General features: G+C 40.4%; 3 protein-coding genes across 7 annotated transcripts in view; 1 reads left to right on the plus strand and 2 right to left on the minus strand.

Annotated features, from left to right (window-relative positions):
* Positions 1-7,103: 7,103 nt before the first annotated feature.
* Positions 7,104-10,392, minus strand: mul2 (mitochondrial E3 ubiquitin protein ligase 2). Of its 4 annotated transcripts, none has more exons than XR_013200703.1 (6): positions 10,330-10,392; positions 9,610-9,757; positions 9,234-9,321; positions 9,011-9,131; positions 7,221-8,474; positions 7,104-7,166 (listed from the first exon to the last, which is right to left on the minus strand). XR_013200703.1 is itself a non-coding variant. In XM_077221771.1 (5 exons), exons 2-5 carry the CDS (start codon positions 9,724-9,726, stop codon positions 7,763-7,765), a joined length of 1,038 nt encoding a protein of 345 aa, XP_077077886.1. In that variant the 5' UTR covers positions 9,727-9,757; positions 10,330-10,392; the 3' UTR covers positions 7,104-7,762. The 4 variants fall into 4 exon arrangements, 2 of the variants coding, with proteins under 2 accessions (XP_077077886.1, XP_077077885.1); XR_013200702.1 differs by having other exon boundaries at positions 9,610-9,760; positions 10,330-10,390; XM_077221771.1 differs by having other exon boundaries at positions 7,104-8,474.
* Positions 10,393-10,764: 372 nt separating this feature from the next.
* Positions 10,765-17,181, plus strand: alg3 (ALG3 alpha-1,3- mannosyltransferase). Its single transcript, XM_077222404.1, has 9 exons — positions 10,765-10,986; positions 11,408-11,507; positions 11,980-12,127; positions 12,526-12,686; positions 13,763-13,883; positions 13,995-14,200; positions 14,870-14,945; positions 15,083-15,228; positions 15,710-17,181. The coding sequence occupies exons 1-9, from the start codon at positions 10,809-10,811 to the stop codon at positions 15,876-15,878; spliced, it is 1,305 nt and encodes a 434-aa protein (XP_077078519.1). The 5' UTR covers positions 10,765-10,808; the 3' UTR covers positions 15,879-17,181.
* vwa5b2 (von Willebrand factor A domain containing 5B2) overlaps positions 16,881-27,589 on the minus strand; it is a 34,185-nt gene continuing 23,476 nt past the window's right edge. For both annotated transcript variants that reach the window (XM_077222402.1, XM_077222403.1), the window contains 11 exons: positions 27,293-27,478; positions 26,939-27,173; positions 25,908-26,185; positions 25,189-25,426; positions 24,762-25,082; positions 24,526-24,660; positions 24,212-24,340; positions 23,501-23,551; positions 23,137-23,212; positions 22,941-23,058; positions 16,881-18,923 (listed from right to left, as the gene is read on the minus strand). In XM_077222402.1, coding sequence (XP_077078517.1) covers positions 18,348-18,923; positions 22,941-23,058; positions 23,137-23,212; positions 23,501-23,551; positions 24,212-24,340; positions 24,526-24,660; positions 24,762-25,082; positions 25,189-25,426; positions 25,908-26,185; positions 26,939-27,173; positions 27,293-27,478 — 2,343 coding nt within the window. In that variant the 3' untranslated portion in view covers positions 16,881-18,347. The remainder of the gene's footprint in view (positions 18,924-22,940; positions 23,059-23,136; positions 23,213-23,500; positions 23,552-24,211; positions 24,341-24,525; positions 24,661-24,761; positions 25,083-25,188; positions 25,427-25,907; positions 26,186-26,938; positions 27,174-27,292; positions 27,479-27,589) is intronic.

Consider the following 27,589-nt stretch of genomic DNA (forward strand, 5'->3'; position numbering starts at 1 on the left):
TGCCCAGTTCACCGTATTTTCACACACACCCACACACTCTTCCCTCTGGAGCTTTACGTCAAAAACACTAAATTAGGAGCATGAGATACAGACAGCCTGTTTAAGCCTGTGGCACAGAAGCAGGTCACTGGAGATGAGACTGCACACAGATGAGATGAGAACAGCTGGCACACAGAGACCCCTCCAGGGTTCCAGGAGTCACACTGAGAACCATAAGGAGTTACGTGGCTGGGAAAATGCCATCATGTTTTTTTTTTAACTCTATGTGAAATTCTCTCTGAGCTTTTGCGCTCCTGTCACATCATTTTTGAGTGTGTGCTGTTCTTGTCTTGTCAGCTACTTTATTTTGGTTTCCACATTACGACTTTGTAGATTTCGTGATGTTTCATTAACAAAGTTCGGGAGAAGCACGTTCAAATAATCTATCCAATCAACTCGTCATCAGCAATTACCACGTCCACGTCTATCCTATCAGCATGAGAGGAAGCATATACATTCCTTGAAAGTTTTCAGCATCCCTCCACCACCCCAACTCCTCACTTTTGCTTTGTTCCTTCCACAGCCAATACGGGTTGAGTACTGTGGGTTCGGTTCAAAATACAGAGCTCGGAGTCCTCTCCTCGGATAGCATGCCAAATACGCATACTATTTATTTTATCTGACTTATTTGTAAGTGTGAATTCGTGAAACTTATTGTTTTTTGGACACTTTTATTTGCCATGATATCTTTAAATTAGATTTCTACAGAAATATATAGTGATAAACATACCCCAATATGGTGTAGGCCTATTAAATACCTTGGCATTACCATCCAGTTCAATCATTCTACCACAGTACCACCACTAACAATTTTCAATAGTTTTAGTTTACAATATCAACACTGGAATATACCATCCCAGACAGCAACATAGTGTCGGCCCAGATCCGGCCCACATCTAGGCGTGTGGAATCCACATGTACCAGATTTGGGCCGACACTATGTTGCTGTCTGGGATACCATGAATTCCATTGCACGAGAGTAGATGTTAAAACTTCATGCTGATTTGTACTCGGCTTTCGCCAAGATAAGCACCAACTAAGACATAGCTTTACAGTAACCTATGCTTCTACATCCATTTACGCTTCTTTCCATATGGTGATGTAAATCTCCTTCTGTCTACTGTTAACACGCGTCAGCACACACAACGGCTGCAACCACAGTGCGGTCCCCCCATAACAACCGTCTGGATTGAGCTGAGTAGGGGACATCTCTAGGGTCTTCAAGTGGGCACCTTCCGTCCTCAGTGTTTCGTCGACTAGCCCACGAAACCTCAAGAGGGCTCGACATTGACTCTGGCGTCCCAGAGTCACCCCCCTCCGTCCCCCACTCAACTCAGCCCAGCTTACTGATCTCTACTTCCCTCTTGCTGCTGAGACCTAACCACAATCTCACAATCTCTCCGCAACCCAACCATACGCGCTTGACTAAGGCTGTCGAGCCCCACTGGTGCGTTAATATGCAGTTTCAGTGGCAACGGTTCCGTATGGCATACCACCTACCACAAAACACAATATCTGCCCAACCACCCGTCATTCACGCAATATACACAGGAACGTAATGACTGTAAATACTATACAACCTATACAAATAAACCAACAGTTGCTGCTGAGACCTAACCACAATCTCGCAATCTCTCCGCCACCCAACCATACGCGCCAACCCGTTTGACTAAGGCTGTCGAGCCCCACTGGTGCGTTAATATGCAGTTTCAGTGGCAACGGTTCCGTATGGCATACCACCTACCGCAAAACACAATATCTGCCCAACCACACTTCATTCACGCAATATACACAGAAACGTAATGACTGTAAATACTATACAACCTATACAAATAAACCAACAGACTCTTCAAGTTTTCAAGAAACCGTAGCATGGCGGCCTGTACACAGCCAGCTAGAATCTTTCCGTCTCAACCACAACCAGTTGCTGCTCCTTTCTGCTGCGTCAGATAAGTTCTTTAATGTGCGACGCAACTCTTGGCCACTGAATCCGACATCTCTGAGGAACCGGGTTGTAGAGTGTGCCACAAAACCTCGACAACCCACATCCACTGGATAAACCTGGACTCTCCATCCTTGCTGTTCTGCTTCAGTGGCCAGATGAGCATATGGCACTGTCCTCCCATGGCACTGTTAATTCTATCAGTTGAACAATGCGTGCTGATCCAGACCACAAAACAATATCTGGTCGTAGGTTAGTGGTGGCAATCTCAGGTGGAAAAATAAGCCGTTGATCAAGATCAGCCAGCATCTTCCAGTCCCTAACAGCTTCCAGTTGTCCTGGGCGAGAATTGGTGTTAGCACCTTTTCTTGGTGGTTGCTCGCCTGGGCGGAGGAATATTGTCTTCTGCGTGTAATGTTTTGCTAGAACAGGCGGCAACTTATTGGTCATACTACGCTTGCCTTCCAATGCTAAAGCCAAACATCGCAATACTTGGTCATGGCGCCAAGTAAACCGACCCTGGCTAAGAGCCACCTTATATTCTGTCAAAATGTGCCTTAATGTGGCAGGTAATGAACACAAAGGACAAGAGGGATCCTCTCCTACCCAGAGGTTTAGGTTCTGCGGTGATGGGAGAACATCATATGTTGACCTAATAAGAAAACTGATCCTACTCTCTTCCATTGACCAAAGGTCTTGCTAGCCCATTTTGCGTTGTTCCACACTCTCCCATCTCATCTACTCTCCCTGCTTGGCCTGGGAAATGGCCTTTATACATCTCATCCTCTCCTCCTGCTTTCGCACCTCGTTGACTACCAGCTTCCTCCTTTGAGCTGGGCCTGCCTTGTGCCATTTAGGAGGAGCTAAACTGAGCCCAAAACCCCCTCTTCCATGCTGTACCTGTCCCACGATATCCCCAATTTGAAGGTCAGCCTTTGCCTCTACTACAGATTTCTTTGCTGAACACTTTCTACCAGTTTTTACCACAGGGGCTGCCTCCCTTACACATTTGTCACGTGACTCTGCTAAAGTCATTTCCAGTCTGACCTTGGCACACTTAAATTCCTCGGTTAAAGCAGAGACTGGCAGCTGCAATACTCCTTTACTATAAAGTCCCACTCTGCTGAGGCAGCGTGGAACTCCCAACCATTTCCTGATGTATGAACTTATTAACGCTTCCAGCTTATCCACTGTTGTCAAAGAAACCTCATACACAGTCAGTGGCGACAGCAACCTTGGAAGTAGACCAAACTGAAAGCACCACAGTTTCAGTTTGCCAGGTATAGCACAGCTGTTTATGCTCTTCAACCCTTCCACTGCTTGTCGTCTAACTTCTCCCACTCAAACTGTATCCTTTAGATCCCCATTGTACCATCTCCCTAGATTCTTCACTGGCTTCTGAGAAACTGTTGGTATTGCCTCACCATTAATGAAGAATGTTTTATCTACTACCTTGCCTTTAATTATTGAGATGCTCCTTGATTTAGAGGGCTTAAATTGCATTCGTGCCCATTCAATATTATCTGTTAACTTCCCCAATAACCGATTAGTGCAGGCTACCGTTGTAGTCATGGTTGTCATGTCATCCATGTATGCTCTGATTGGTGGTAGTCGCATCCCAGAAGCCAAGCGCTCTCCTCCTACTACCCATTTTGATGCCCTAATGATTACTTCCATTGCCATGGTAAAAGCCAGTGGAGAAATGGTGCATCCTGCCATTATTCCAACCTCTAAGCATTGCCATGTAGTGCTGAATTCTGGAGTTGAGAAACTAAATTGCAAATCTCCAATTTAGGCTTCCACTAAATTTTAGGGGTGGCACGGTACATAAAAAAACATCCGAACCGTTCGGTTCGCTTGTCTCGGTTCGGTGCGTGTGTGCGTCGCACGGTTCGACGCTTGCGCAATGTAACCCCGTGCCCGTGACCGTAGACAGTGTGTTTACTTTTCGCGCGAAATAAGAGATGTGTGGACAATGGATATACATATGAGGCTTGTTCGACTTGAACCGACGCTGCACAGACCGATCGATGAATAACATCAAAGTACCGTGAGAGCAACGGCTCCGCATGCTTTTCAATCACTCTCGCGACACTTTGATGTCATAAAGCGATCGGTCTGTGCAGCGCCGCCGCCGGTTCAATTCGAACAAGCCTACAGTAAAAGTGGAGTATGGAGTGCTGCAGGTCTCGTCACGTATATAAATGTCAAGTGGGAGAGATAAAGAAGGCTAACCGGAGTTGGAGGATGCGCCAGCGTCGTATAAGTCCGGTGTGTGGGAACATTTTGGATTTCATGCTACCTATGATATTTAAATACAGTGACACCAAGTTTAGATAAGAACTCCAATCATATGTTTCCAAATACTGCACTTTAATTTCAAGTGAAAAAAATGTATCCTCACTCTCAGGGAATAGAAGCATTGTTGATACTGTTTTTGTGTTGAGGTTGAACTTACGTATGTTTCACTTTATGGTTATGCCTTTGCTATTGTTATAGCCTCATTATAGACAATTATGTGTAACATATTTTGACTTATTTAAAAGATAGTGCTTTAAGAGTCTCTTTTTCTTTTAAAAGATAAACATTTTGTAAGAGCTACACTGACGTTGACAGTTTGATAAATGCAAGTTAATTTTAATCTTTGTGTGCTAAAAATGCACATAAGTCCCTGTAGAGATAGAAATACACATTCTCCTTTTTTGCCAAATAAACAAAAGCATGTCATCAATGTCTTCTCTCTTGCTGTATCAAAATTTCAACTAGCTTTCCTCAGAGATGGTCACAATAATATGCTTAAAGTCAAGTCAAATTCAGTTTGTGCATTATTACATGATATACATTTTTTTTTAATACTGTATCCTGAATTGTGGATAATTAAGCTATAGCCTATATCATATGCTGAAGTACATTTCTGGAGTGTTAGAGATTAAAAGAAAAAATAACAACAAGAACCGTACAGAACCGAAAACCGTGATACGAACCGAACCGTGGGTTTTGTGAACCGTGCCACCCCTACTAAATTTGTTATCGACATCGGTACCCTGAAAAAATCAAATGATGCCCAAAGAAGCTCATGTGGCACTGAACCATATGCATTAGCCAAATCCAGGAATGTCACGTGGAGTTCCTTCCTCTCCTTTTTAGCTGATTGAATTCGTTGCCAGATAACACTGATGTGTTCTAAGCATCCTGAGAATCCTGGAATGCCTGCTTTTTGAACTGAAGTGTCAATGAAGCCATTCTTTAATAGGTAGGTTGACAATCTCTGAGCAATAATGCTGAAGAAAATCTTGCCTTAAACGTTTAATAGTGAAATTGCAAAACTGACTGATGCTTGTAGCATCTTTTTCTTTGGGTATAAAGACTCCCCCTGCTCGGTGCCATGCTCTAGGTACAACCTGCTTTTCCCAAGCGACTGTTATCAATTTCCACAGAATTCGTAGAACTCCTGAAGCACTCTTGTACACTCTGTACGGAACTCCATTAGGCCCATTATAACTCCATCAGAACTCCATATATTAGAGGCAAAAGCTACCTCATATCTCAAAGCATATAACATTACAATATAATGAACAAAAAACAACTTAAAGAACACTGACCTGTACCACCTGACTGCGGCGGGTTCATTTCAGTGTTGATAGTGTTGCCATTGAAACGTATACATTTCTATAAAACTCTGAGTAACGTCACAGGTTTCCATCTCTTCCAAATAGTTATGACATGAACGCAGCATAAGCTCGTTGTTTTGGTTCAGGAGGAACTGTAATCGGTGGCTGCTGTTTTGGTGCACGGTGACTGACGTCTGCCTAACTCTGCATATGAAACGTGCTGAAGACGCGTGATGTTTGTGTGAGCAGGGTGTACAGAGGTATGGAAATACATATGTTGACAGGCAGGTAGTACATCGTATCATTGCATTCGGACCGAATTCAATGATTGGACGAACATTGTATGATCCTACGCCGAGAGATGATATACATAAATACATTTAGACCACTTAACTTAGTGATTGCTATCAGGATGTGAAGAGACTTTCAACCAGCATAACAAAAAAAATTTTTCTGGAATAAATCACCTACCCTGCTTTTAAAAGTACCATGGTATTATCACCTGATGCCATAACAATGGTGTCGTCAGGGTTGCCAGGTCTGAGTAACAAAACAAGGCCAGTGACCAAATATCAAAACTCTATATGATACATCCCATACCATCTCAATCCCATAACTGATACATATTTTACAGTCACTGTTGCATACACAATTTCAATTCGAAAATCACTAGTAGTAAACATTCTGTTTTCATGAGAAGCTCAAAGGCCCTCCCTCCCAAAAATCTTGCACAGTTGTATAGTTGGTAGAATGAAAAATACTTCAATACAAGCATTTCAATCAAATACAGTTTATAAAATATGTTAAATCGCGGGGAAAAAATCAACCCGCGGCAAAAGTTTACAAATAGCTCAATTCCGCGGGAAAACCGTGAACTTGGCAAACCTGGTCATCAAAGTACATCTCCCCAATCAATTCTGCACGTTTTACTTGTGAAATTGATCAGTTTTTCAAATTCTCTATAAATGAATGAAAGCTTGAAAGGGCAAGGGGACAGAGTTAACTCTTATGGAAAAGAGTCAGATGCAGAGGATGCATGCCAATCATGTTTTTTAAATTCTTAATTTAATGCAACATGTTTTAATCCATGCAAATAGTTTTTCTTCACTTTTCCAGAGTCTGACACTCTTTTGCCCACTAGTGGTTGAATGTAAAATGTCAAGAGCTGCTGGTAAATGCAGCATCATCAGAAGTTCAGCTTGACCTTGATGAAGTTTTTTTTTTGTTTTTTTAAATATTCATTCTGCATCTCATTTACTTGAAGACAGAAGGAGAGGGGGAGGCTGTTGTGGGTGATTTACAGGGGTTACATGTGTAACAGGATCACAGCAGCTGTTGCGTAAGAACCCTTGAAAGATTCCTTGCTGGCAAACACACGACCTCTCTCAGAAGAGAGACTTTCCATGCCATAAGCACTAATAAATCAGCAGTATCACTGAGTGTACCAACAACTGAGTTATGTATGAGTTAGAATCTGTATGTGAAAACTCCAAATAATGCTGGAGCAGAAGAACAGCAAGTAAACAAGTGTTTTATTGGTCAAACACAAAGTAGCCCAAAACTTTACATGTTGACTCTGAGTAGCAATGCAATAATGATTATTAAGACAGCTTTGTAACACAAAGAACATAGATCGTCGAACATTTAGACTCTGGAAATCATCCAAAACTCTCATTCATAAATTAAGGCACTGACCTAATCATATTAAATAACTTATTATTTAGGTTTTTTTATATGAGCCATTCAATACAGTATTTAACAAGAGTAACCATTCGATGAGTGTCAAACATGGGATGCACTCAAATAATAAACAGGAAGAAAAAAAAAATATTCCATTCACACACATCTGCTTATCAGGATATTCAGTAAAATAACAAAGCATATTTGCTCTGATATTATGCTATTTTATCTCAAACTGTGTAATGATGACAACGTAGTGCTCTGAGAATCTTGACATACATTACCATCACTAAAACGGTGAAACTAAAGTGCGTATCAGGAATCTGTGCGGCTGCTTCCATCGCAGCTGTCCTGTTCACAGTATAACACTTTATTTAAGTTTAAAGCGGTTTCAACATGTAAATCCAGCACAACCGTCCATTTACTGAATATAACCATGTTTAGTTGTTTGAAATTTGCTCAATGCATTAGATAGTTCTAGATGAGTCTCTCAGGCCTGGTATAAAGGCACGACTCGTTTGATTGTCTGTCTGCAGATGGGACAGTTGGGTTGCGGCAAGGCCTGATAGCAGCGTAAACAGCAGCACACGTGACCGCAGTCCAGCAGCACGCAGCTTCGTGGATTACTCAGGCAAATCACGCACGCATTCTCCGGAATATCCATGCCGTTCTCCTCCTCCCCTCTTTCTCCCATCAGTTCAAAGTCCCTCCTCATGTTCTCTTGCTCCCAGCGCAGCTTCAGTTGCTGGTAGTACCTGCGTCCCGCCCACATCAGCACGGCTACACCCGCCAATGCGCAAACACACGCCAGCACCCTCCACACCTCCGCCTGCCCTTCCTGCTCCCGCAGCAGAGTCTCCAAGTCTGAAGTGCACAGGAAGTACTCGGAGCCGTCGGTGGGTGGGCGGAGTTTAGGGAGGCGGTCCGTGTCCAGGATGAGCTCGCCCACTGCGGTTAAGGATGCGCCCACCTTCAGCATCTCCTCTGTTTCAAGTTGACCTTTGGGTTTCTCTCCGCTCAGGTACTGACCTATCAGGTCCGTGAAGCCATAACTGGCCTGGTGGAACTTCTCGTGGATGATTTCCATGTTGGGACCCGTGGCCTCCAGGGGGCAGAGCACCCGCACAAACGCCTTGTTCACACCCAGCAGGTTAAAAGGCACAGCATTCACGCGCTGGTGAATCACACGCTCGCTGTCTGTCCTGAAGATGAGAATTGCGTTTGAGAATTGCTATGTTAGACTGATGTATATACACTGTCGTTCATAAGTTTGGGGTCGATAAGATTTTTTAAATGTTTTTGTAAGAAGTCTCTTATGCTCAACAAGGCTGTATTTATTTGATAAAAAAAACAGTAAGACTGTAATATTGTGAAATATTATAATTTAAAATTACGGTTTCTATTTTAATGTATAATAAAATGTTATTTATTCCTGTGATGCAATGTAGAATTCTCAGCATCATTACTCTAGTCTTCAGTGTCACATGATCCTTCAGAAATCATTCTAATATGCTGATTCAGAGCTCAAAAAACATTTGTGATGCCTAATTTTTTGTGAAAAACTGGACTTTCTATGATGAATAGAATTTTTTAAAATCATCTGTTAACATTATAAATGTCTTTACTGTACTTTTGATGCATCCTTGCTGAATAAAATGATTAATTTGTTTTTATAAATCTTGCTGAACCCAAACGTTTGACCGGTAATGTATGTTTGTATGTAAACTGTAGGTTTTACCAGGTGCGTGCTAAACTGTTCCACACAAGCTTGTGTTCTCGGAGGAGCAGTTTCTGGATGACACCAACACCGCCTTCTTGAAACTGACTCCTTAATGGTTCCCCTACAGGCTGAACTGTACCTACAGAGAAAGAAAGACAGAAAGCAAATCAGTGAAATTGAAAGAGAGACAGAATTATCTTCTTCACATCAGCTGAGACATATGGTGAGAAATATAGGTTACCCTCGATGACCACATACTGCAGACATTTCCCCGGTGAGGCATTTAAAAGATCTGTTAACCTCTCATCCAGTGGCAGAACTGGAGCTTCCTAACATAAAAAACAAATGAGTTCCTTTTTTAGGAACTATTAGGAACAAAAAATTGTTTCTCTATTTCTCATTCTCTTTCACTTCCTGTAGCAGATACTTTTAATCCAAAGCACTAATTACATATACTATCTGGTTTCAATACAAATTATGCTTCATTAACAGTATTGTGATCCTATCTATCTATCTATCTATCTATCTATCTATCTATCTATCTATCTATCTATCTATTTTCTTTGAGTTACAAAGCTGTCTTAATTATCATTATTGCATTGCTACTCAGTACTCACGTTAAGCTTGCCCACATTTTTGCGTTTCTTTCTGTAGATGTAATAAAACAGACCAGAGAGAGCCACACTTGAACCCAAACACACAATCTCCAGTGTCCGGATGGGGAAATCCTCCATCTTCCACCTCGCCCTCTTCCTCTTCTCTAGACTACTGAACACAGAGTTAAATAATAGTGAACAGATGTAAGCAAGCATCAAGATGAATAAAAAATCTAATGGGGATTTGATTCATTTTCTGGTGGATGTCAGGCAGTGACAGGGTGTTCTGGCTGTCATTGATGGATTGATTAAAAAAAGCAATAATAATAAGAGAGAGAGAGAGAGAGAGAGAGAGAGAGAGAGAGAGAGAGAGAGAGAGAGAGATTTTAGAGAGCCTTGTATGTGTTTGTTATGTGTATTAGAATGGATAGTTGCGCGCGCCTCTAAAACATTAAATTTTGGGAATTTGGGGTGTGTTTTTTTAATCGTCGATTTAAGGAAAAGCGACATAAAAACACTTCCAGCACCTCCACAATAATATTAACAATAACAACAGTTTTCCAAACATGGTGAATCATTTGTCGGCTGTCAAAATAAAATGTGTGACCCATAAATGACCTTTAAAGATTTTAATCCAATGATTTGACCACTATTACATATGTACATGCTCATAAACAAATATTAAAGTTCTGTCTGAAACAACAGAAATGAGCATCGCGTGAATAAGGAGCAGAACATCACCTTTATCACTCACACGATCCTCCTGAATTCATTACCGGAAACGATGTTGTTTGGGTCCTATGTGTGGGTCACGTGTTACGTCAGCTGTGAAATTTGCCTGACTGAATCTGGTGACACAACTTTATGCATCCAAACAAATTTTAACATATATTTTATGTGATAATTATAAGTTTGAGTTTTTTTGTTTTGTCCTCTGCAGCTTTCCTTTAATAGAAATTGCATTGGAATGTCATTGAAACATTTTAAGCGAACATAATTCAAAAATAAGTTTAAATAAATATATTTGTATACATATGAAAACATGTATTGACAATAAATAAATAAATAAATAAATAAATAAATAAATAAAACATACATATATATTTTTTTCAATGGCATTTTTTACCTTAGTGACTTTTAATTTGCAATTCAGTATTTCCGATTTCGACACGCGTTTGTTGAAATCGCTGACGCTGACTTCACCAACCAAGGCAGCCAACATGGCAGCAGGAAAGAAAAAAACATCTACTCTTCCATCAAGATTTCAAAAAACGCTTTTCTCCATATGGCAGGACAAACACATGGTGTTATTCAAAGCAGAGTACACGTTCTTGATCACGGCCGTACTTTGGCTCCTGGAAATTGTGATTAACATATGGGTGATCCAAAGAGTTGCATGTAAGTGCATTAAAATCAATCACTGACATGATCTTTGAATAATTATAATAGTCAACAATTCATTAATGGAACTGCAGACTAAAGAAACAGAGCATCATTCTATTTTGCATAATCTCTATATATTCATCTTCAAATAGGATACTGTACTAGTGCATGCTGTTAATGGAATTGCTTATTAATTTATTTCTTATAGACTAAACAGTTACATTCCACTATACGTTCCACTATAATCTGTATTAAATTTGTGTTCTTTATTTCGGAAGGGAGCTCGTGAACAGACGCACTGCTCGTGTCAAGTCACGCGCACCATAAAGCCAAAATGACAACTGAACACTGAATTGCACTCTGCAAAGTGATGCCGATTAAAAGACAAGTGCTATCCTGATTCCTCTGTCTAATGATGTACATGTTGTGTTTGTAGATACAGAGATTGACTGGAAGGCATACATGGATGAGGTGGAGGGCGTTATTAACGGCACATACGACTACACACAACTGAAGGGCGACACGGGACCGCTGGTGTAAGTGTCAACATAAATATATGCCTATGTATATACCATTAGAGTTGGAAAAATATTTATTTAAAAATCAGAGTTATGCCCCTTTTCAACCACCTTTCAAAATCTTCTGGCCCTTGTTTATTTATTGCTATACTCATGCAAGTATAAATTAAAACAATATGTTAGTAAAATCACTTCAAAATATTAAACATGTTTGTTATCTTCTGATGGTGCCCATCATATACTAGATATACTAGATTTCTGCTAAATCTGTCAACTCTGACTGACCAAAATCTGCAAGTCTGGCTTTGACTTTCAGTTCTAGCATTGACTCCTCCAGAAAAAAAAAGCAAATGGGGGCAAAAGTCATGTAGTGTATTCCAGCCTTTAGATGTCCAGTAGTCTACTTGTTCTTGTACACCTCTGGGAATCACATATTTAATGGAAACCTGGCCACTGATCATTTGCTGGATTGTATGTATTTGTGTTTCAGGTATCCAGCTGGTTTTGTGTATATATTCACAGGGCTGTATTATCTTACTGATCATGGACAGAATATTCGTTTGGGTCAGTACGTGTTCGCTGTGTTCTACCTCATCACCCTGCTTCTTGTGTTCCGCATTTACCATCACACCAAAAAGGTAAGAAGAACCCCATATTAAACAAATCCATGTAATTTACCATTATGCGTAAATCTGTCCTGTCCTCTTTTTTTTTTTTTTACCCAAGAATAGCCAGGATATTTTCACATTGAATTTGAAATGTACATCTACCATTCAAATGTTTGGGGTCAGTAAAATGTCTAGTTTGAAAGAAATGAATGCAACACCATAACTAAACAAATTTTGCAAGACTTGAACCTCTGAATTCAAGCATAAGCAACTACTAATTACTACTTAAAATTACAAAAAACGTACCTATATTTCAATACATTGCTGATTTCTAGTTTATTATGGTTTTTAGATATTTACAGAAGATTGCTTTCATTGATCTGATTTTGAATGTCTTATTAAGTGCTTGTACGTTTATTTTTCTCTAGGTTCCTCCCTATGTGTTCTTCTTCATCTGCTGTGCTTCGTATCGGATTCACTCCATCTTTATCTTGCGTCTCTTTAATGATCCGGTGGCCATGATGCTGTTATTTGGAGCCATCAATCTCTTCCTGGATGGCCGCTGGACTCTAGGATGTGCCCTTTACAGGCAAGCAGAAACAACATCTTCATCAAGTGTTTTTTTTTTTTTTTTTTTTTAAGTTGTCAGCCACTGGCAGCATTTTTGGTCATTTTCACAAAATTTTCATGGTCCCCATAATATTTAGTTGTATGTAACTGAACATGAAGTGTATCAAGAGGAAAGAACAGAGCTTCTGCTTTTTAACAAAACTAAACAAGCTGAGAAAATCACGTTTTTGTCAACTACGTCTGGAACGGATTCAGAACGATGTAGATCACTTCCGTCAGCACCCCAAAGCTTCACAGCAGTCCTAAATCTCGTCATGGGTCGACATTTCATTCTGTAACCTTAGGCAGATTTGATTTTTGATGAACGCGTATTTTACATTTGCATAAGCAATGCTTCTATCACTTGTTTTTGCTTCTTTTTCACCTGTGTTTTGATCCGGAGATTCTGTACTTGTTCAGATGATGTGTAATAGCGCCCCCTACCACACAACAGTGAAAACATGTATTGCAGGAAATTCCTGTCAATGGCGGAGAAAGAGTTAAAATCCTACTTGTCATGTGTGTAACATGGCTGTTTGCAACTGTAAAAGGACTGCAAAGTAAAAAAAAAAAGGGTTAAATCGATAGTTATTTTCTCCTGAAAGAAAGAACTGATTCTGAACTGCCTGAAGGGAGTTGTCTGTGTAATTCCAGCCTTACTTCCTGCATGAACTTACGCAGGTTTGTGACAAATTTGCATAATGCCTGCATGTTCTTCATTGGCTGCCTGCGAACAACATTTACTTTGACCCCTCCCTCAATCACACTATCAGAAAGTAGGTGATGTTGCAATGTACATTATGAGAAAATTAAACTGTTTTTCGACCTTGAATGCATGTAAACCGATTGTAGGTGATCTCCAAAACAGAATTAGGAACCTTTAAAATTGCATAATGTGTGACACTTTAATATTAAGCTCATGTTATCCACTACTGCTATTACAATATTTTGATGCCTGATCAAAACTACAGAATAATAATTATTGTTTAATATGTGACTGGTCATTTCAGCGATGTGTGTGCATTTAAAGTAAATATTTCTCTGTTCTATGGACAGTTTAGCTGTGTCTGTGAAGATGAACGTTCTGCTCTTCGCTCCTGGTCTCCTCTTCCTTCTCTTGAGTGAGTTCGGTCTATGGAAAACTTTACCTAAGCTCACTCTCTGTGCTGTCATTCAGGTTAGACACACATAAGTAAACACATTCACTTATTTATTAAGTGATTCAAATGTCTTTTTGCTGTTTCACACCGACTTTTCATGTACCACTCTTTTTCTCCCTTTCTAACAGCTGTTACTGGGACTGCCGTTCCTCCTAGTGAACCCTCTCGGGTATGTTAACCGGGCCTTTGACCTGGGCAGGCAGTTTCTGTTTAAGTGGACAGTGAACTGGCGTTTTCTTCCTGAGGATGTGTTTTTGAGTCGATACTTCCATCTAGTGCTGCTTCTGGCTCACATTACCACATTGCTTCTGTTCGCACTGAAGAGATGGAAGAGGTACAAAAATCAAGGTCACACTTTACATTAAATGGATAGTTCACCCAAAAATGAAAATTCTGTCATCATTTACTCACCCTCAAGTTGTTCCAAACCTTTATGAATATCTTTCTTCTGCTGAACACAAAAGAAGATATTTTGAAGAATGTTGGTAACCAAACCGTTGATGGGCCCTATAGTATTTTTCCAACGCATTCTCATCCTTTGGCGTCATATAGGTGACGCCATATGACATTTCGTCGAAATCTTACGCACATGGCATCCTTTAGCGTCAATATAACACGCACTGTTATGGGTAGGTTTAGGTCTGGGGTAGGGTACGGTTATGACGCCTTGGGATCTGCGTCTCATATTCACGCTAAACGATGCCATGTGCGTCGGATTTAGACGAGCGTCACCTGTATGACGCCTTGGGTTCTGCGTCTCATATTGATGCTAAAGGATGCCATGTGCGTAAGATTTCAACGAAATGTACAAAGCGTCACATGTATGACGCCGAAGGATGAGAACGGGCTGTATTTTTCCCCTCATGATTTGTTGAACAAAATCATTATTAGAAGCCTATGGTCAATATTAAGGCTTTTTAAGTAAACTAAATATGCTAAAGGTCTGGGAATATGATTTAAATGAACTGACTGCATCGATTAAAAAAATGTGTTCTCATTACAGGTCTGGAAACAGTATTTGGTCTATTCTAAAAGATCCATCTGAGAGAAAAGAGACTGCACACAAGCTTGATGCTGATCATATCCTTTTTATGGTCGATTAAATCAAACGTATGATTGATTTGTTTAAAATAGTTTGAATATCCCAGGTATTCCTGAAACTTGAATAATTAGTCCTAGTTGATCAGATGAAAACCGATCCTTAACCCAGATCTTACAGACAGTTCTGGTTTTGTTCACCTCTAACTTTATCGGCATGTGCTTCAGTAGATCTCTGCATTATCAGTTTTATGTCTGGTACTTTCATACGCTCCCCTACCTTCTGTGGAGTGGAGGAGTCAAGAAGCTTGCCCACCTTCTCAGGTACAGCACAGACATGTTCATATGTGTTTTTTTTCCCTCATATCACTTTTTAGTTGTTTGTTCTTGTGTTTGTATATACACTGATGAGCCAAAACATCATGACCAGTCACAGGTGAAGCAAATATTGTTGATCATCTTCTAACAAGGCCACATATCATTGTCTGGGTAAATTAAATGTTAAGCAAACAGTTCTCATAATCAACATGTTGGATGCAGGAGAAATGGGCAGGAATAAATATCTGAGTGACTTTGAAAAGGGCCAAATTGTTATGTCGTCAAGGCTTTTGGTGATATGCTGAGAATCCCTGGGTCCGGTCATTCATGTGGATGTAAATTTGACGTACCACCTACCTAAATATTGTTGCAGATTTTTTTACTGTTAGTTCATAATTCCTCATGCATTAACTAATGTTAACGTGGAGAAACTTATTGTAAAGTGTTATCAAACTTTGTCTTGTGTATATTTCACTCTCTTTTTTAGGGTGTTGATTTTGGGTCTGATAGAGCTGTCCTGGAACACGTATCCATCCACCAACTACAGCTCTCTATCGCTGCATGTCTGCCATCTCATCATCCTGCTCTGTTTGTGGCTCAACCCAAGCCCAGCTCTTCCGTCTCAGAGGTCAGAGAACAAGGCTAAGCGCCACTGAACTCTGGTGTGACCGGGGCACTCGCTGTACCAGAGTGACAAATGGGTGGCCATGGATCTGTGCCCCGAGGATGATGCTCAAATCGTATCAAGGGGTTTTGTTAATGGAAGTAGTAGGATGTTAATACATGTGGGTACTGAGATTTTACAATGCTTCTCAGGATTCTTAAGGACTAATGGAATGCACTGTCTAGGATGTCGGAACGGGAAATGTGAATGTTGTGTGGATCTTTATTGGAAGGAAATTTGTAAAAAAAAAAAAAAAAAAAAAAAAAAAAAACTTTGTTGTCACCCTTGGACGCATTATATTCAGGTACAAGGGCCTGAAGATGTTATATATACTATATATAAATATAACAAAATATATCTGCATTTCAACTGTGACATTAAATTCAGTTCAATTATGAATCAAATATGAATTCAATTAAAGTTAATTCATAATTATACCTTTATTCAAAGCTATTCAGGGATTTGTTTCCATGTAAAAGGCTAATTCACCCCCAAAAAATGAAAAATGTGTTATTTACTCACCCTCATGTAGTTCCAGAACCTGAATGCATTTCTTTCTTCTGTGGGGACTTTGGACCCATTGGTTTTCATAGTATGGACAAAATAAAATCTCAAAATATCTTATTTTGTGTTCTGCAGAAGAAATAAAGGGTGAGGATGAGTAAATGATGACAGAAGGTTACATTTTTGGTGAAATGTCTCTTTAACTGTTTCCCGACCATGCAGTGTTGTGACTGTAAGCTCAACAGGATCACATCCACTAGTTACATGTATAGGGCACAAAGGAACAGCATAGATCTGCTTTTCCATTTCTTTTTGCCTTAAGGCAACCATAAACGTCCAGTAGTGCTTGTGTTTGTTTACTGTCTCGAGCCTTTTTCATTATTTTGTTTTCTTTTCTAGAGTGAAGTTAGGAGTGCTGAAATGCTTAACATTTTGGTTGTGATTTAAATTTTTCTGTGATGAAGAGTGAATGAGTGTTCATATAAACATCTGTTTGCAGTTGGGTTTTTATTTTCTTTGCATGAAATACATTTGCTTAATCCAAAGTGTTATCGCTAATCACAATGCAACTGTAGTCCATGATATTATTCCATTTCCAAGGTTAATGTCAGGCTCACAGCTACAAAAGTCAGGGCAAAACCAGGTTGAAGGTACAGTGAATGAATACAGCCCTTACTGTTTGAAATCAAACTTATATCTTAACCTGAAGAAGCATCATTTGGTATCATTCAGAGCATTTTATTGTATAGATTTGTAAGTGATACAAAATAAAAAGTTATAATTTCATAACATTCATTGTATCTCTAATATACTACTGTAGTTATCATCCCTTTTTTGCACATGAAAAAATATAGCCCCATTGTTTGCACATTGTTTATGTGGTGTTACCAGAAAACTCTTGCATGTATGCAAGCTTTAAAGGAACAAACTAAATGCCTAAATCTAAAATATTTCAAGGAGAGTAAAAGCAAGCAGTCAAAATAAACAAATGATCATAAGAAAAAGGAATTTAACCCTATTTTTCCCAAAACTGGACTGAGAAAATCAGTCATTGAAAGAAAAAGGTGGTTTGAAATTGTCCAGTTTAGTCTAAAACTTGATTAAAAATAACAAAACAGATTCAAGCAGCTGTACACTACCGTTCAAAATTTGGGGTAGGTAAAATTTTAAAAATGTTTTTGGAAAAAGTCTCTTATGTTCACCTAGACTGCATTTATTTGATCAAAAATACAGTAATATTGTGAAATATTATTACAAATTAAAATAACTTTTCTTTTTTTAATTTATTTTTCAAACTGTAATTTATTCCTGTGATTCGTAAAGCTGTATTTTGAGCATTATTACATGCTGAATTGATGCTGAAGAAACAGTTATTATTAACAGTATTGAAAACCATTTCGTATTTGTTTGAAAATGGATGTATTTTTTTCAAGATTGAAAGCAAAAGAACAGCACTGATTTGAAACTTTAAACATTTTGTAACGTCGTAAATGTCTTTACCATCACTTTTGATAAATATAATGCATCCTTGCTGAATAAAAGTATTACATTTAAAAAAAACAAATCTTACTGACTTCTGAATGGTAGTGTAAATTAAGGCAAGAATGTGTCATTTTGGCCTGCTGTTTATGTTGGTGATTGGTTTTATAAAGCATCCAAAACTTTTCATTTTGCTATTGCTAGCATAAAGTGCTGTCAGACCTGCAGTTGATAACGGTGAACTACATTCTACTGCATAATTAAACTGAAGCCCATAGATTAAGGCAAAGCTTGTACAGTATTTTGGTCTGGGCATGAGAGAAACCGAAACACAACCCACAATTCAGCTTTATCTCCGTTCCTTTTTAAAGGACATCTTAGATTAATTCTATTCTGCTATAAAGATGAATTGCGAGTCTAGCCAACAGGATTCATTTCCTGGTTTAAATTCAATTAAAGACCCAAGAACTTCAGCTCCTCACATGTTATTGGGGTTGTAGCAGAGCACGTTCAGTTTAATATTTTCATCCCAGTGACGCAACAGCAGAAAAAGCTGCCTGGCCGCTGCCCTCAACCCTACCAGGTCAACGCCCTCTGCCAGCGATTGACACTTCAGCCAGAAATCTGCCTTGGCAGCCACCAATTCCCACTCCACAAAGAACCCAGCGCAGCGGTGCTCAAGCCAGGCCAGAGCTACCGCCGTGGCCCAACTGGAGCTTTCTACGTCCATCTGCTCCAGTTTCTCTCCATGAGGATCTGCAGGATCCAACGGAGGACCTTCACACGTGTCAGCCTCAGAGCCCCGCCCACTATCAACCTGTGGAACACCACCCATCAATTTGGGAGAACCCTCCTCCGAAGTGTTGGACCAGGACTCTTGCATGTGTCTTGCTGTGGCGGTGGCGGGTGATGAGGTACAATGAAAAGGAGGGCTCAGGCTGCTGCGGTGGCTCAGGTATGGGGACGCTCTTTTTAGGCGGTCCAGAGGGATCTGGATGCACTCGGAGTACGATTCGGACAGCAGAAACGCACCTGACGCCAACTGAAGGCGTACCTGTGGGACACGAGAAGTAAAGTGGGTGACACTGGCTTTACATTGAGTAGTTCTGTAAATCAATATGCAGTGCTGGGAAGTAATTTATTACATGTAATCTGGATTACAAAAAAATAAAAAAATGTACTTGTAATTAGATTATATTACGTTTTATAATGCGCATAATCAGATTACAGTTACTTTTTTATGGATTACATATTCACATTATGACAGTAAATTATTCATTTACTGACTCTGCCTATTTTTTAAATGTATTTTCTAAAAAATCCTATTATGTCATACCGTTTAGCTTTGACTATATTCTCAATATAGAATGGCCATGTAAATTAATTTGAGATCCATGCTTCTAAATTTGGGGACAAAAGCACCTCTCAATCTGTTAAACAATGCCAATGTACTGTACAGCTATAAAATACTAATCCAGTGACCTTCACTAATTGATTCTGGAAGTCTGGACAAAAATATTTAAAACATGGCAGACTTTGGCCATGTAATTCATCATTCTTCATTTTTATTAATGTTTGCTCATATAATGCAGGTATTCCCAAACTTTTTTGTCAACCTAACCCCTTAGACCTAAAATATTTACTTGAAGTCACTTAAAGTGAACATTTGAATAAGTTAACAACACATTTGCATGTTTGCATTTCACTGATGCTGGTTATTGTTCACACTGACATGCAGGTAAACAAATAAAATATTTATATATCTACTGTTCAAGTGTTTTATTTTGTTTTTATTTTTAAATAATTTATTCATTATAATTGTACATATTTATGATTTAATTAATTATTCAAAAATATGACTTAATATTTGATTTAATTTGATATGATTTAATTACATTTACATTTAGTCATTTAGCAGACGCTTTTATCCAAAGCGACTTACATTTGAGGATTAAACCAAGCGAGTCATCATGGAGAGGCAAAAACAACGCAAGAAGTGCAAAGAGTACAAAGTTCAAACATTGCTCAGAGTAGCATAAACCAGACAAGCGAAGATTTCAAGAAAAAGGTTTGTTTTTTTCCCGTTTTTTTTTTCCTATGTTAAGTGCTCACGGAAGAGATGAGTTTTCAGTTGTCTTTTGAATGCTGTCAGGGATTCTGCATTCCAGTCGAAGGTGGGGAGGTCATTCCACCAGCATGGAACCGTGAATGAGAATGTTCTGGACAGTGATTTTGTGCCTCGCTGTGAAGGCACCACGAGCCGTCGCTCCTTGGCCGATCGTAGGCTTCTGGTAGCGATGTAGACCCGTAGGAGCGAGTGAAAGTAGGAGGGAGCTGAGCCGGTGGACAATCTGTAAGCAAGTGTCAGCGCCTTGAACTTGATTCGAGCAGCGAGTGGTAGCCAATGCAGGGAGATGAACAGCGGAGTGACGTGGGCTCTTTTGGGCTCGTTGAAGACAAGATGAGCAGCAGCATTCTGGATCATTTGTAAGGGTTTAGTTGCACATGATGGAAGACCAGCTAGAAGAGCATTGCAGTAATCAAGCCTAGAAATAACCAGGGCCTGGTCAAGAAGTTGTGTTGCATGCTCAGTTAGGAAAGGCCTGATCTTCCTGATGTTGTGCATTGCAAACCTGCATGATCGAGCTGTCTATGAAATGTGGTCTGTGAAGGTTAGCTGGTCATCAAAGATTACTCCAAGATTTCTGACTGACCTTGATGGGGTGATTGAGGATGAGTCTAGCTGGATAGTGAAGTCGTGCTGTAGAGACGGATCGGCAGGGAGGACGAGAAGCTCAGTCTTTGCCAGATTGAGCTGCAGGTGATGTTCCTTCATCCATGCCGAGATGTCCGCCAGACGTGCAGCTACTGTGGGATCGTATGGTTGAAATGAGAGGTAGAGCTGGGTGTCATCAGCATAGCAGTGGTAAGAGAAACCATGTGCCTGTATGATGGGTCCCAGTGATGTGGTGTAAATGGAGAAGAGGAGGGGTCCAAGGACTGACCCCTGGGGAACCCCTGTGGTCAGTCGATGTGCTTTGGATATCTCGCCTCTCCATGCGACCCTGAATGACCTACCTGTGAGATAGGACTCAAACCAGTGGAGGGAAGTTCCAGTGATGCCCATTGATGAGAGGGTGGACAGAAGGATCTGATGATTCACAGTGTCGAAGGCAGCAGACAGTTCTAGGAGAATGAGAACTGATGATTTGGAAGCAGCTTTAGCGATCCGCAGGGCTTCTGTGACTGAAGTTAATGCGGTCTTGGTCGAATGCCCTTTCTTGAAGCCAGATTGGTTAACATCCAGCTGGTTGTTTTCAGAGACAGGAAAGATGATACTTGGTTGAAAGCAACTCGTTCAAGTGTTTTTGCAATGAATGGTAGGAGAGAGACAGGTCTGTAATTCTCTAGAAGTGATGTGTTTAATGTTGGTTTTTTAAGCAGTGGGGTTACCCGAGCCTGCTTAAATGCTGTAGGAAAAATGCCAGTATGGAGGGATGAGTTGATGATGTGTGTGAGTGCTGGTAGAAGTGTGGGAGTGATGGCTTGAAGAAGGTGTGAGGGGATGGGGTCTAGAGGGCAGGTGGTAGGATGACTGGAGAGAAGAAGTTTAGATACCTCTTCCTCGGTTAGTGGAGAGAAGGAGGAGAGAAGGTTATTGGCTGTGGGAGAGGTTGGCCTAGGTTCCTGTGTGTGTGGAGGAGAGAACTGACTGCTAATGGTTGTTGCTTTGTTAGTGAAGAAGTTAGCAAAATCATCAGCAGTTAGCGAGGAGGTGGGTGCTGGTGGAGGTGGACAGAGGAGAGAGTTGAATGTCTTGAAAAGTGTTCGTGTGTTAGAGGCGGTGTTGATCTTGTTGTGGAAATATGAAGATTTTGCGGCGTGAACATCAGCAGAAAAGGAAGAGAGCAGAGATTGGTTCATACTCAGGTCAGATGTATCTTTTGATTTGCGCCATTTCCTCTCCATTGCCCTGAGTTTAGTCCGGTGTTCACGAAGAACCTCAGATAACCAGGGGTTAGAGGGGGTAGTGCGTGCTGGCCTGGAGGAGAGAGGGCAGATAGTGTCTAAAGAAGAAGTTAAAGTGGAGCATAAAGTATCCGTTGCGGTATTCACATCTAGAGATGAGAATTGTGAGGGTGAGGGAAGAAAAGATGACACAGCAGAGGAAAGACGGGAGGGAGAAAGTGATCGCAGGTTTCGTCTGAAGGTAACTGGTAGGGGAGTTGGTGGAGTGTGGATAGAGAGTTGTAGATTGAAAGTAATGAGGAAATGATCTGAAACATGGAGAGGTTTCACCAAAATGTTGTCAGTGATGCAGTTGCGTGTGTAGACCAGGTCCAGTTGGTTGCCTGACTTGTGAGTACCTGTGGTGATGAGCCGTTTGAGATCGAATGAGGCTAGGAGAGAGATGAAATCTGTAGCATACGGCTTCTCTAGATGGATGTTGAAATCGCCAAAGACTACAAGTGGAGTGCCGTCCTCAGGGAAAGAGGACAGCAGCACATCCAGCTCCTCAACAAAGCTTCCCAGTTGACCTGGGGGGCGATAAATGACTACAATCTGGATCTTAAAGGGAGTTGTAAGTGTAATAGCATGATATTCAAATGAGTTGTTATTGCATAGAGAAGAGAGAGTTGAGTATTTCCAATTGTTAGAAATGAGAATACCAGTCCCCCCACCCCTACCAGACTGGCGAGGGGTGTGAGAGAGAGAAAAGTTGTTAGAGAGAGCAGCAGGGGTTGCTGTGTCTTCTGGACGGATCCAGGTCTCAGTCAAGCCCAAGATATTAAGAGTTGAAAGAGATGCAAAGGCAGGAATGAAGTCAGCTTTATTGACTGAATTCCATAATAATTACTATTCATCAAAATGGTACACAATAATCCCATTCAAATCTGTTATAATAGAGTTAGGTCAAAAGTAATCGGAGAATAGTCTGATTAGATTACCTGAAATCAGTAATCTAATAGATTCCGTTACTAACTACAATTTTCATAATGTAATTTGTAATCCTTAATGGTTTCCAATTTGTAACTAATCTACCCAGCACACAGTATGCAATTACACCAACCAATGGCAAGTAGTCAGGCGTGTCTCTCTCTATGTGTCTGTCAGTCTCTGCAGAGAAACAGTGAGGTTTGAGAGGAGCTTGTTTTCCATTATTGCCCTTTAGTCTTCCCAGATTGAACCTGGAGAGAATATAATGAAATTCAGTGTGATGACATAAAAAAGTATAAATCATTACAATTTGTGATACTTATGCAGACTTTGAGCCGAAGAAGCTCTCCACAGAGCGCTGAGAGCGAGACGACACCGCTGATGGACTGACGCTCCCTCCTGTGCCTGAAAGACACCTTCATCATTACTCCCACAATTCACCATTCAGATGTTGTTTCATTTTCAAGGTATAAATAATACTATATTCGCACTTAAATGTTGTTCGGTGAAAAAGTTTCCTACTCAAATTCCACAGCATTGACCAGCAGAAAGCTGCTTGCTTTGAAAATGAATTCATGCTTTATGCATCGTTACACTACAGACATTGGACCTTTTTTTTTGTCTGTGAAATTTCACCAAAATCTCGCTAATGTGACTGCACCTTAATGCATCCTTTTTTTCTCGTATACTCACTGCTATCCCAGGATGTCATGCTACAAGGGGATGCAGGTGTGTCCTCTCTGTCTGGGTCCAAGAAAACAGAATAGAAATTCAGAGTTGCACTGCACAGAACGCAAAGACATTGTTGCAAAGCCTCATGGTTTCTTGTCTTGGTATTTCAGATTATTTTTCTTTTCAGGTATCTGCATTGGTGTTTATGGAAGTGGCTGTTGAGCCTTGGGGTCTGTTTATGGACTGTTAAGTGGATATTGCGTGCAAAAATGGCACGAGTTAGCTGAAATCGTAAGCTCCAAACTAAAAAAAACAGTAATATTGTGAAATATTATTACATTTAAAATAACTGTTTTCTATATGAATTTTAAAATGGCAAAGCTGAATTTCCAGCATCAATACTAATCTTCAGTGTCATATGATCCTTCAGAAATAATTCTAATATGCTGATTGGCCACTCAAGAAACATTTCTTATTATCAATGTTGAAAACAGTTGTGCTGCTTCACATTTTTGTGGAAACCATGATACATTTTTCAGGATTCTTTAATGAATTGAAAGTCCAAAAGAACAGCATTTATTTGAAATGGAAATCTTTTTCACTTTTGATCATTTTAATGTGTCCTTGCTGAATACGTGTTAATTTCTTAAAAAAAAATACTGAACATAAACATATGTGGAATGTTACTTAAATGTACTATATGTGGGTTTACATATATAATTGATAAGATACCTGTCGAGGTGAGTGTATCTTCTGTCTCTTCACTGCCTCTGCTGGAGGGGTGGCGTCCAAATCCCACCGAGCACAACTTTTGTCTTCTGCTTCCGGAATGAGAACTGAGTCTAGTAACAAACCGCACACCTGACACATACACACGCACGCACACACACACACACACACACACACACACACACACACACACACGCACGCACGCAGGGGAATTTCATTCATCAGTAAAATATGTACTTGTTAGATTAGCATATCTGTTTTGTGTCACAGTCTTTATGAGAGATTGTGTGTGGTGTACATGTGCTGTTTGTGTGTACCTGTGTGTCGTGCATCTGTGCTCTGAGGTTGATTTCTTGCATTGGTGTCTGTAGTGGTGAAGCTTGTGTACATGCAGACAATTCCACAGCTTTTGCTGGTCTGGATCGCTTTCATTCTGTACCGCTTGGAAGGACCTACGCACACATCGGTACCAAAAGAGAAAATGTTGATGAAACAGTCAATAATTTGATTTAAAACCCAAACACTTTGTTTTTTACTCGTATTCCTATCAGACCTCTTTCAACTTCAATATCTGTTTCTTTCTCCGCCATGTTTTCAAAGTCTGTGATGACAGATCGTGCGGTCAGCTGGTGGATAATCTCATCCCAGGCCACTGTGCTGGGTGGCAGGGTTGCTGAGTTCTCCGTGTCCCACAAAAGGGACAGATCCACATGGACCTCCCAGGATACGGCCCGTCCTCCCAGCTTGCCGTGGATCACTGAGTGGCACTGGGCCCCTGAAGCCTGGAACTCTCCTGGAGGAGCGGCTGAAAACAGGCATTCAGGATCGGTGAAGGTGTCCCAGTCTAGTGGGGAAGCAGGGAACAGGAGGCCATCTGGATAGACAGTGATAGGGGAAAAGATTTTGGACCATATTTGATATGCATCTGTGTAATTATGTTAATGCACAAAGGTATATGACTGCAGACTGTTTTCCCTCACTGGAGTCAGTCAGACTGGGGTGGGATAAACCTCCTCGTGAAGTGCTTTGGGTGTCTGTGTCACTCTCCTCCAGTCGGCCCCCCAAGGCCTGCTCAAATGAGACCCTCTCTAGTGCCCTCCTCAGGCGGTGCATGTCCAGGTCACCCTGCGGAGATGAGAAACTTCGGCCAGCCAGTGCAGAGCGAGCTAGCGCCCTCTGTCTGAGACGAGACTCATCACGGTCTAAGAGCTTGCCAGCCTACAGAAACATGCATAGACTACAAGTTAGGATTTTTTTATTTCTATTTTGTTTTGAAGGAATAGTTCACTTAAAAATGAAAATTCTGTCATGATTTACACACCCTCAAGTTGTTTCAAACATGAATGAATTTCTTTTTTCTGCTGAATGCAAAGGAAGATATTTTGAACAATGTCAGTAACCAGACAGTTAATGTACACCATTGACTTCCATAGTAGGAAAAAAAATAAAAACTTGGTTTGGTTACTGACATTCTTCAAAATATCTTCTTTTGTGTTCAGCAGAAGAAAAAAATTCAAACAGGTTTGAAACAACTTGAGGGTGTGTAAATGAATACAGAATTTTAATTTTTAAGTGAACTATTCCTTTAAGTCTGTCTTGTCTTGTTTAGATTACTGGTATTGCACATGTAAACTGATGTTAAACTCTCTCTACTCAATGTGAAATGAGTTCTTAAATACAAATGTCATGCTGATGTCACCTTCCCTGATGCAGAATCTGTGTCCCCTGAAGAGGTGGCATTCTGAGTCCACGGAGATTCCCAGCGGGAGAGGCCTCGACCCTGTGTTGGCTCCATTCTCTCCAAGCCATGTGGCAGAGAACCCATGCCCAGCACAGAGCTCTCTGCCTGGGGAGAAACAGACGAGAAGGCCCTCTCGCTGCTCAGAGAACAGTGTGTTAACATATACTGATCTTGAACGTACGAAGCCTGTTGAATACGCCAGCGCACATCACTGGTGCTGTAGTCAGTGTCACCACCTGTAGAGAACACCCAGATAATGTATGTTTGAGATTACTGCTACTACTTTTTTAAAGGGACAGTCCACCTAAAAATTATCCATCCTGCATGCAGTCATCGTTTATTCACCCGCATTGTTTTTAAAACCTGTATGACTTTCTTTCTTCTGTGGAACACAAAAGAAGATATTTTGAAGACTGTTAGTAACCAAACAGTTTCGGTTCCTATTGACCTCCATTTTATGGACAAAAAATACAATGAAAGTCAATGGGAACCGAAACTGTTTGGTTACTAACATTATTCAATATATCTTTTGTGCTCCACAGATGAAAAAATGCATACAGGTGTCTTTTTTTGGGTGGACTATCAATTTAAGTATGCATTATGTATACTGTGCATCAGTGGTTCTCAACCAGGGGACCGGGACCCTCAACAAACTTCCAAGTGGGCCTCAAAATGTGTTAAAAGTATTTAAAATAAGTTAAAACAAGCATTAAAATAAGTTCTAACAATTAAAAATAAAGACATTTCTTATTATTATATTATTATTATATTATAGTATTATAATGAATATATACATTAAAAGCCAAGCTCTAAAATATTTTATCAGGAAGACATTTTAAGTGAGGGGGCCTTCAGATATTGTTGTGAACAAAGTGGGGGCCTTGAAGTCAAAAAGGTTGAGAACCAAAGTACCACATACAACCTGAGCACATTATATGCTATCCCACAATGCAATGCACTTAAATCTTAAACGGGTCCCTTAGGCTTACCCGGGCTGACAGCAATATCAGTGGCATGTGCGCAGGAGAATTCCGACGAAATTTCTCGAGAAATTTCCCGCAATGCTTCTTCAAAGTCTCCTTCCACCCTGCTTTCTTTTACAGTATCTCTCTCGCGCTCCTCCGGGGGAACCAGAGGCTGAAGGAGCTCAGAAGTGGAAGGTGAGAGCTCGAAAACCGATCCCGCTGAACCACGTGGGAGGCTTCTGTATGAACGAGGCTTCACCTGCTTATGAGAAATTGTGCACACACTAACTAAGACTTTGTACAAATGTACAAATTTCTTCATTTGTCCTATATTGAATAGAGGAAACTGTGATAGTGAGGTAATGTACAGTCTCTCACCTCATTTTTCTGGGCCCTGAATCTAGATATGTCATAGAGAGTGCAGTAGCCAATCAGGCAGTTGCCAGGATAGAGTGGAGGGATTTCATTTGGTGAGAGAAGTGCCTCGACATTGTCCGGCACATACCAGTCAATCCGTACATCCGTCAACACGGGTTCCAGAGCTTTTTTTAGACATTTAATCAACTGTAGAGAATAAATGAAATATTAATAAAAACACAACAGCAGCTCTGCTGATGTCCACAGAAAGTTTCAAGGTACTACCATGTCTTTTGGACATGGGTACTTTCATGGTAT

Source organism: Siphateles boraxobius, unplaced genomic scaffold, assembly GCF_051911475.1.
Source record: "Siphateles boraxobius isolate OS27281-9 unplaced genomic scaffold, OSU_SipBor_1 86, whole genome shotgun sequence".
Taxonomy (NCBI): Eukaryota; Metazoa; Chordata; class Actinopteri; order Cypriniformes; family Leuciscidae; genus Siphateles; species Siphateles boraxobius.

Excerpts from the sequence above, each read along its gene's own strand:
- mul2 (XM_077221771.1), bottom strand. The coding sequence starts at position 9,726 with ATGGAGGATTTCCCCATCCGGACACTGGAGATTGTGTGTTTGGGTTCA. Across the intron at positions 9,132-9,233 it reads GCAGTATGTGGTCATCGAGG|GTACAGTTCAGCCTGTAGGG; the intron begins GTAACCTATATT and ends CTTTCTCTGTAG. Across the intron at positions 8,475-9,010 it reads AACAGTTTAGCACGCACCTG|GACAGACAGCGAGCGTGTGA; the intron begins GTAAAACCTACA and ends TCTCATCTTCAG.
- alg3 (XM_077222404.1), top strand. The coding sequence starts at position 10,809 with ATGGCAGCAGGAAAGAAAAAAACATCTACTCTTCCATCAAGATTTCAA. Across the intron at positions 13,884-13,994 it reads CTCTCTGTGCTGTCATTCAG|CTGTTACTGGGACTGCCGTT; the intron begins GTTAGACACACA and ends CCTTTCTAACAG. Across the intron at positions 14,201-14,869 it reads GCACTGAAGAGATGGAAGAG|GTCTGGAAACAGTATTTGGT; the intron begins GTACAAAAATCA and ends TTCTCATTACAG.